The 10,378-nt window shown below is 43.2% G+C and overlaps 1 protein-coding gene across 1 annotated transcript; it reads left to right on the plus strand.

Annotated features, from left to right (window-relative positions):
• Window positions 1-6: 6 nt before the first annotated feature.
• Window positions 7-6,194, plus strand: LOC139027077 (stonustoxin subunit beta-like; the record flags this gene model as incomplete). Its single annotated transcript, XM_070442256.1, has 4 exons — window positions 7-278; window positions 561-734; window positions 4,230-4,276; window positions 5,649-6,194. Coding segments are annotated over 4 exons (1,026 nt in total), but the record flags the coding sequence as incomplete, so codon positions are not given.
• Window positions 6,195-10,378: the final 4,184 nt, after the last annotated feature.

Consider the following 10,378-nt stretch of genomic DNA (forward strand, 5'->3'; position numbering starts at 1 on the left):
GAGAAGATCAGGGAGAATCCCTCTCCAGAGAGGAGCATCAATCTGTTCCACTGTCTGAATGAACTGAATGACCATTCTCTAGTGGAGGAGATCCAAAGCTTCCTGAGATCAGGAAGTCTCTCAAAACCCAACCTGTCACCTGCACAGTGGTCAGCTCTGGTCTTTGTGTTGCTGACTTCAGAAAAGGAGCTGGATGTGTTTGACCTGAAGAAATACTCCAGATCAGAGGAAGGTCTTCTGAGGCTGATGCCAGTGGTCAAAGCCTCCAGAGTTGTTCTGTGAGTAAATAAAATGACATATAAGAACTAATCATCAGGAAGAAATATTAGGTTTAGAGAGAAATATGTATAATAATATGTATATAATATTATATTGAATAACATATTGAATAAATGCATTGATGTTCACATTAGTATAACATTATGACCATACAATTCTAGGAGACGGAAGATGAATCCATATGTTGTTTGGGAGAATAAACCAAATGCATCTGCCATTGTCCTTCTACACTACTGGTGTTAAATTTACAATGTTTGAAGTCATGATGATCTCTTTGTCAGGCTGTCAGGCTGTGGAGTCACAGAGGAAGGCTGTGCTTCTCTGGTCTCAGCTCTGAAGTCAAACCCCTCACACCTGAGAGAGCTGGAYCTGAGTAACAATGACCTGAAGGATTCAGGAGTGAAGCTGCTCTCTGCTGGACTGGGGAATCCCCACTGTAAACTGGAGACTCTGAGGTCAGTATTCCTGTAGTTGGTCAACAAGTGATAACTGTTCACCAGATCCACATGTGTTTACCAGGCACACATAGTCCACACCATATGTGTTTGGACAGTAAAGCTTACAGTTTTACATTTGGTGTTATGCCCCAGCATGTTGGATTTGAGATATAATGTTTCGTATTAGATGACAGTACAGAATGTCACCTTTCACATACATATTTTTGTATGTACAGTGGCTTGCAAAAGTTTTCACCCCCTTGGCATTTTTCCTATTTTGTTGCCTAAAAACCTGTAATTAAAATAGATGTTTTAATGTTTCATATTAGGCAACAGTACAGAATGTCACATTTTATTTGAGTGTATTTTCATACCTAGCTGTGTTACTGTTAAGAAAGTAAAGCACCTTCTGTATGTAGTTCTCCCATTTGAAAAAGTCGTAATTAATCGGACAAATTCACTTATATTGTATTAAAGTATTCATAAGTTTAGTATTTGGTCCCATATTCCATGCCTGCAGTGATTACATCAAGATTGTGATTCTACTAACTTGTTTAATAAATTTTCAGTTTGTCTTGGTTGTGTTTTGGATGTTTTTCCCAATAGAAACTGAATGGTGAATAATGTCCTGTCATTTTGGAGTCACATCAATTCATTTGTATTGTCAGTAAAAATAGAAGATGCTTCTGAACACTTCTACATTCATGTGGATGCTACCATGATTATGAATAATCATGAATGAATAGTGAATGATGATAAATGAGAAAGCAACAGAGGCACAAATATCGTACCCCCTCTGTTATTGGTAATGGTGAGAGGTTAGCATCTTTTGTTGTAGTCTCTGTTATTGGTAATGGTGAGAGGTTAGCATGTTTTGTTATAGCCTCTGTTATTGGTAATGGTGAGAGGTTAGTATGTTTTGTTGTAGCCTCTGTTATTGGTAATGGTGAGAGGTGTCGTGTCTTTGGCTATGCCGGATTAATTGCTATGACATGCTATTCTATAAAATACTTTCTCCATAATTAATATCACCTGATTGAGCTAATCGGGTAAATGTAATTAACTAGAGAGTCGGGCGCCACGAAATAATATTTATAGAGCTGTTATCTTCTGAATAAACTCTGAATAAACTCTTAAAGATTTAGCAATATTTTACATCAATAGCAGTCAATATTAATCGTCATCTTACTTCAGTCTCATATTCTGAAAGTTGTAAATTCTTGGTTATCTGCAAGAATCCTGGCTATCAAGTTGAATCAGCAATACAAAATTGGGTTHAATTATTTATTTACTAAATACCTAACTAATCACACAGAATAACATACTGTATACAAAGAATTAATTATACCTGGATAATTCTTTACGTCATAGGAAACGTTCCTAGCGGGCGGAACAGATATGGGAAAGGGGCGGGGTTTTAGTGAAAGAGCGGGAGACTGGGGAACAAAGGGGAGAAGCCATGCTATCGTAAATACAGTATCTTATAAATTAACGGCCATTTGGAAAAGGAAAACGCAATAAATATTTACTCTGAGCTGCGCTTCAGTAGGTTGGTGGTAGATGGAAGACCGTGTTGCCAAACCGAGTCCTCTGTCCTTTGAAGAATGTCTCTGCTGGTAAATTGGATACGTTGTGATAACGTTGTTGGGTGGTAGACGGGATACTCTGTCTGTTCCTTCCTAACCTGCGTTTGCAGCTGCGGTCGCTAACTCAACGGCTAGGAGGTATCACGTCTGTCGTGAATAAGAGTTCAAAGTTCATACAATTACAACCAAAGCTCATGCTGATGTAGGCTTTGTTCTGTAGTTTTTGTTCTGAACCATTCTGACATGGGATCGTCATCCTCATATCCTCGGAACAGGAAGTTATGTTGTTGTCAAGGCTTTATATCGGAAGGAAGAGGGGGTGTGTGAAAAGTTTACAACCTCTGTCTCTTCACGTGGGCGGGCCACTGAGTGAGCAGCCCTAATTTATGAAAACCCAAATCTCACATTTTAGAAGCTAAAATCAAATTTCATCCCATCACAAATAATTTCGTATTCAAACATTTAAATTGAACAACAATTCCATGTGAATCCGATACCTCTGATGTTTAGACTTTCCACAGTAGAGTTTGTCATTCTATCATTGAAGAGAATGTCTCAGATGACAACCGAACTGACATAATATACCTTAAGTACCACCTCATATGTTCAGTTGGTCGAATTACCAGAATATAGTTAATTTCCAGAATCTCTATGTTAACCAAGGGGTTTTTAAATGTAACCTCAGTAGGTTAGAGAAGAGCAAAGGGGGGAAGAGGTATTTATGACTGTCATAAACCCCAGGCCAACGTCATGACAGAGGTTAGCATGTTTTGTTGTAGCCTCCGTAACTTTCTCACTCATTATTATTCATGATTCATTCATCATTTTTCTTAATAATGGCATCATTAGGATTCATTTAGTAGTGTTTAGAAACATGTTAACTTCTAACTTAGACAGAAAATAACTCCAGTCATCATCCACCATTTAGCCACTATTGGGCAAAACATAACAGAGATGATTATAGAGACACATTTAAAATGTTAGCTTCACTGTCATTATAGATATGGTGTGGACTGTATACTCAATACAATCTAAATCTGATACCTCACTGTCTGTCTTCTGGACTGATACTGCTTTTTTAAAAACTGGTTCTGGTCAGTCTACTCAAAATAGTTACTATACATTTTCTCTCTATAAGCAACCACTTATAATTTAGTGATTATTGATACACTAATTTATGAAAAGTTATGGCAGGCTTTCAGGACACTGAGTGTCTTTAAATAGTGTTGAAAAAAAGAATATACTGCCACTATTTTCTCCACCAAAGAATAGGCGTGTAGTATTTAATAATATTGACTCTTTGGCAGCATGTCAGGCTGCTAGAGTCACAAGGAGGCGTGCTGCATTCTCTGGTCTTCAGCTCTAAGTCAAACCCCTCACACCTGAGAGAGCTGGACCTGAGCACAATCTACCCAGTGGAGACTCAGGACAGCTCGCTCCTGCTGGACGTGGTAGGATCCACAATGCAAGACTGGAGAGACTCAAGTATGTAGAGGTTAAGTAATGTCATTCATGTTTGCTATCGAGCTGTAATTATTCAGATTAAACAAACATGACTTACCACCACTTGGACAAAGTTAGTATGCTGACTGTGTGTGTGTGTGGTGTGTGTGTGGTGTAGTGGCGAGGCGTGTGAAGAGTGCTCATGGTGTGAGTCCAGTGGTATGTGTCCAGACAATCTCTCAATGACACAAACACACACACACACACACCCACATAGGATACCACACTAACACAAAACATTCGCTTGAAGTTACATGCCCTATATCCGTGTGTCCAGGTAGTATTGCCAGTTGTATGTTTTTGCTGTCCAGATGTGTGTCCAGTGTGTGTTGTTTGCGTGCATGTCCAGAATGTGTGTGTGTGTGTGTGTGTGAGTTCAGGTGTATCCCTCAATGACTGTCTGTTCTTCTGCTTACCGCTACAGTGTGGAACATGGTGGAGAGAACACAATGAAACCTGGACTTAGAAAATGTGAGTGTTGACTGCTGTGAAGAATATGACTAAGAATAAGTCTTAATTCAAGTTAAGTCAAAGTCAAAGGCCACCATCATTACTTACTTGGTCATATTAAATATCAGCTGTAGTTCTACAGAAGCAGCCGGGTGAACGGTATAGGTCAGTATACAGCTATATATACAGTTACAGCTGTAACAGGAACTCCTGGCACCGTGCTTCCGTCCCTGGGATGGGCGAGACTCATCCTACCGGATGAGACCGGATACCCCGGTTGTGCTGGTCGAGGCATGTATCTCCCAGCGGTCCATGGTCTGGACAACGCAATCCATCGTGGCGCTGAGATGTTCTCTGACGCGTTCCTAGACCTAGTACCTGCTCCTGCTGGAAGATGTGGAATTCTGTCAGGTTGTGCGCTACTGGTATAGAATTCAGGTGCAGAGAGTTGTGATCAGGCGCACACTTTATTTGGCAGAAGCAAACAACAAACAGACGCAACTGCGTCAAAAACCTGCAAAAATGCAAAAAAGTGCAAAGCAAGAAAACAGTCACAATAATGCAAATGTTGAACAATTTAACAGTTAAACCGGGGAAAAAACAGCCTGGCGCGTCACACAAAACACGTAACAAAACAAAACCACACAAAGACAGAGGAACTATAAATCTAGTGTGATTAGGTAAACCAGGGGAAACAAGACAAAACAAATGGACAAATGAAAAGTGGAGCGGCGAAATGGCTAGAAGACCGGTGACGTTGTCCGCCGAACGCCGCCCGAACAAGGAGAGGAGCCGACTTCGACGGAAGTCGTGACATGCTCCGGGGACGACCCGGAGCATTGAAGGGTCCAACATGTCCTCCACCGGAATCCAGCACCTCTCCTCAGGACCGTACCCCTCCCACTCCACGAGGAATTGAAGGCCCCTCGCCTGACTCCTCGAATCCAGGATGGAACGAACGGAGTACGCCAGGGTCCCCAGAGGGGGCGGAGGAACCTTCCGTACTACATCGTGACACAAAGTTACAAAGAGTTGCTTTGAAAATGGTGTATGTGTGTGTCTGTGTGTGTGTGGCAAAATCGTGTTACATAAGAAATGTGTGTTTGTGTGTGTTCAGCATGTGTGTGTGTGTTCAACATTTGTGAGCGTGTGTGTGTGCTCAAACATGTATACTGGTGTGTGTGTGTGTGTGTGTGTGTGTGATTAAGTGGAATAAGTATGTTTAATATTACCATACAGTATAACATATGATCATTCAACAAGTCTCAAGTTACCTTAACTTCTCCTTTTGATACCTAGAAACATCTACATTAAAGGAATTAGTGAAAAGTGAGTTAACATTCTAATGTGAATGATGATAATTTCTAATATTGTGTCTGGTTTCATCCATCAGATGTCTGTGATCTCACACTGGACCTAAACACAGTAGACAGACGCCTCTCTCTGTCTGAGAAGAACAGAAAGGTGACATGTAGGACAGAGAAGCAGCCGTATCCTGATCACCCAGAGAGATTTGAGGACTGTAGACAGGTGCTGTGTAGAGAGGGTATGACTGGGCGCTGTTACTGGGAGGTAGAGTGTAGTGGGAAAGGGGCTGATATAGGAGTGACATATAAAGGAATCAGCAGGAGAGGAGGGGTTAATGAATGTTATCTTGGATACAATGACAAGTCCTGGTGTCTGACCTGCTCTGACAACAGTTACACTGCCTGGCACAATAATAATTCCACTACCATAGACGTCCCCTCCTCCAGCTCCCACAGAGTAGGAGTGTATCTGGACTGGCCAGCCGGCACACTGTCCTTCTATAGAGCCTCCTCTGACACACTGACCCACCTGATCAAATTCACCTCCACATTCACCGAGCCCCTCTATCCAGGGTTTTGGGTTTGGGATGATGACTCCTCAGTGTCAATAATAACCTGACACACCCTGGACACACACAAGAGAGAGATTTGCTGTATCTGGACGTGTTAATTGTGTGAAAGTTTAAATATTTAAAAAAATTTTTTTGAATTTCGGCTCTGGCTTTTCAGTTGGGGAATGTGGGAGGAGATTCCGCTAGCGGAACGCGGGGCTAGAAAGGTTAAACATCCATTACGTTTTCTTCATACATTTTTAAAGCTTATATTAAATTTTGACTTTGCAGCTGGCAATATCTAGAGGAAAATCACGGCAGTTTCTTGCCTCCAGGTCAAGATTCATGACAAACGTCAACCTGCGACTGACAAGAGGCAACGTAAAATCATACGAAATTGTTTTGACAATTAAAGGCCTTTATATTATAAAAGTACAATATATATTAATATAATATATAATGGAGCCAATATGTCCGTCCCCATAACACAATTGATACAATTTGTATTTCAGCAACATAAACGACGTACAACAATAAATCACATTGGTATTTTAAACATGTTATTGGGTAAAGTTTAAATGTTTAAAACATGAGGATCCATCTAAACAGTATAAAACAAGATGAGTATGTTCTGAGAATGTTACTGAACGTCACCCTGAAACTCTATAAACGTCACAGGCTATACTTCACTGGAGTCTTGTGGCTAAGACTGCATGTTGGATTTTGGGTGTATTGAGCTTGACGTCTTTTCAATCAACCGATTTGCAGAATTATATCCTGTTCAATTTTATCAGCCTCTTCGTCAGCGCCAACAGCTCCGCTAGTCTGGCACTGCAGAACCATTCCATAGAGGAGGTCAAGTAGTTATTTTGCCAATTTACAGGTATTAAAAGTATACATAGCATTGTAATTCCTTGTTCTAGCTTCTCACAATATTAGGGAGACAGTACATAGCCAGAGGAGGGCTGTCGAAGGGGGGAGTGCAACGGCTCGACTAATAAGTTGTGGTGTAGTCGTTTGTGTGTGTGTGTTTATGTCAGTGTGTGTGTGTGATGGTGTCCCCTCTACTGTGTCGTTCCATCGTTGTGTGTCCATGTTCTCTTGTCAGTTCTAGTGTTGTGTTTGGTTCAGTGTGTGTTTGTTTGCTGTATAAGTGTGTGTCGTGTGATGTGTCAGTGTACTGTTGTGCTGAATCCTGGTTTTGTCTGATGTGGTGGTGCAGTGAGTGTGGTGTCAGGACGTGTTAGTGTTGTGTGTGTAAATAACAAGTGTGTGTAGTGTCAGTGTCAGTTGTGGTGTGTCGTGTGTGTGGTATGTTGTGGTGCGTCGTCAGGTGTGTTGTGTGTGTCGTGTGGTGTGTTGTGTTCAGCTTGTGTGTGTGTGGTGTGTCATCGTGCTTTGTGTGTGAGCATACCAATGTTGCTGTGTGTGTGTGTGATGTATGTGTGAGTTTTGTGTCCAGTGTGTGGTGTGTAGTGTGTCCAGTGTTTTTGTGTCATCAAGCACTGTGTGTCGTGTGTGTGTGCTTGTGCATGCCCCCAGTGTTTGTGTGCCAGGTGTGTGTGTGTGTGTGTTGTTGTGTGTGTGTTGTGTGTTTTGTCTGCTGCGTGTGTGTTTCCCAGTGTCTTGAGTGATAGTGCCGTGAAAGACAGTGTTCAGTGTGTGGTGTCGTCTCAGTGTTTTGTTTGTGGTTGTGTTGTTGTGTGTGTGTGTGTCCAGTGTGTGTGTGTGTGCCCCGTGTGGTGTGTGCCCAGTGTGTGTGTGTGTGTATCCTGCGTGTGTGCCCAGTGTGTGTTTGTGTGTGTATCCTGCGTGTGTGTGTAACGCAGTGTGTCTGTTTGTGTGTGTCCAGTGGTGTGTGTGTGTGTGCGTGTTCGAGTGTGTGTGTGTGTGTCGTGTGTGTCCAAGTGTGGTGTGTGTGTGTGTCCAGTGTGTATGTGTGNTCCTCTTCGTCGTCTCGCTCTCTCTCTCTCTCTCTCTCTCTCTCTTCTTCTCTCTCTTCTTTTACTCTCCTCTCTCATCTCTCCTCTCTCTCTCCTCTCTCTCTCGTCCTCTCTCTCTCGTCTCCTCTCTCTCTTCCTCTCTCACTCTCTCTCTTTCTCCTCTCTCTCTCTCTCTTTCTCTCGCCTCTTCTGCACTCTCCTCTCTCTCTCCTCTCTCTCTCCTCTCTCTCTCCTCTCTCTCTCTCTTCCTCTCTCTTCCTCTCTTCCTCTCTCCTCTCTCACTCTCCTCTCTTCTCCTCGTCCTCTCTCTCCTCTCTCTCGTCCTCTCTCTGTCTCTCCTCTCTCTCCTTCTCTCTCTCTCTCCTTCTTCTCACTCTCTCTCTCTCTCTCTCTTTCTCTCCCTGCTCCTGCCGTTATTTTCTCTCTCCCTCAGGTCACCCTTACCCTGCGTTTCCGAGGGCACGTGGGGGACCAGCTTTCGAGCAAGCGCGGGGCGAGCAACGCTTCCAATGTGTGGCGGCGTGCTATACGCGGTGCGCTCCGTCTTCCAAGACGACGGAGGGACAGACAGCAGAGGAGCGGGGAGGGGGGAGGGGATATGGTGTGTTAATGCGTTTGACACCAAGCAGAGGGCGAGAGGTACCGGTTCAATATCCCCTTCCGCTAACCTCTAGTGTATATATCATCTATAGACTATCAACCACGGGACAACCAGCTCTATGTGTGGATACTACCATACGTGCGAGATAACCCTCTGCACAGTTCAGACCGGCCCAGCCTACCAGAGGGGTGTGAACCGGGGGAAGGGCTGGGTGTGTGTGACGGGGGAAGGGCAGGGTGGTGTGTGACCGGGGAAGGGCAGGGGTGTGTGGTGACGGAGGACAGGGCAGGGTGTGTGTGACCGGGGGGAAGGGGCAGGTGTGTGTGGACCGGGGAAGGGGCTGGGTGTTGGTGACGGGGGAAGGGCAGTTTGTGTGTGACCGAGAGAGAGAGTGATTTGTAAGGATGGTAAATTAATACGTGCACAAAAAGTGGTTGTTTTCCATGTGTGACGACCCTCCCACTCTGTCTGCCGAGTTCGTTCTCTTTGCTCTTGTTTTCCTTAATAGGATGTCAGTGGGCGGAGCCGGGAGGGTCGTCAGCGAAATGGGACACACCTGGGTTCGGGTGTGTCCCGGGATAAATACACCTCTTCCCCGTTCAGTGAGGAGACTCTCTCCCTGCAGACACACTGATAGAGTTTGGTTGTGGCATTTTTGTGGCCGTTTGTTTCTTTGCTTTGGCACCTTTCATCACCCATCATTATCACATTTATACACGCAACCACTCACTTACACTACTGATTACTGACTACACACACCGTTGTTAATTGTATATAGTTTACCTTAATTAATAAATATAATTTGTTCATCCGTATCTCCACTTTGTCTCCCTTTTTGAAACCTGATTCTGTTCCTAATTATACAACGACCTTTCTTGCCAAAGCGGAGACGTTGAAAAAAGATTTGCCCTCAAAAGCGACGTCTATCGGTCTGCTAATACTAGTAAAGGTCCAGTGTACTTTTGAAATAAATGATATATTTTGTATTATTATTCGTTTTCAGGAGTTTCCGCAGCACCCCTACTTCCCACGGGTACGTAGAAGCCAAAATCTATCTGCAATTTTAAAGCTGATCTACCCCCTCATAAAAAAATGTCAAACATTTAGGTAAAATCCATTCCTCCCTCCGATCCATCCTTCTCTCTCACCTGACTGACAACTATACGTCCATTGTTGGCTTCAGTTGAGTAGATGACCCACAGTCCGTTCTCGTCCACAGCGAGGTCGATRTCGCTCTTCCCGCCCCACCGATACGGYGACGTGTCGTGGTAGTTAGCGTTCAACACCACCGCCTCGCCGCTCTTGATAGAGAGAGAATGATTTATTTACATTTTAATAAGGCAAAGTTACACTGTATCAATCACAGCTGATGTATTTACAATTCAATCGACTCTCGATCGACACTCAATCGACAACACACAAATCAATCGACACAATAAAAATCAATCTAATTTACAATCTAATTTACAATCTAATTTACAATCTAATTTACAATACATATTTTCTGGAGAAACCATCAGTCTGCAAAGGATTGGGGTCAATTCCAGTCAATTCAGAAAGTAAAGAAAGTAAACCAAATACCAATTCCACATGTTCCTCAACATAAAGCATTGAAGACTTGACATCGGAATTTCAGTGTACTTCCTGAATTGACGGGGATTTGAATGGCATTGACCTCAACCCTGGTGCGGTGGGTAAGGTGATACAGATCTCAGGTAAAG

The sequence above is a fragment of the Salvelinus sp. IW2-2015 genome, unplaced genomic scaffold (assembly GCF_002910315.2).
Source record: "Salvelinus sp. IW2-2015 unplaced genomic scaffold, ASM291031v2 Un_scaffold7255, whole genome shotgun sequence".
Lineage (NCBI taxonomy): Eukaryota > Metazoa > Chordata > Actinopteri > Salmoniformes > Salmonidae > Salvelinus > Salvelinus sp. IW2-2015.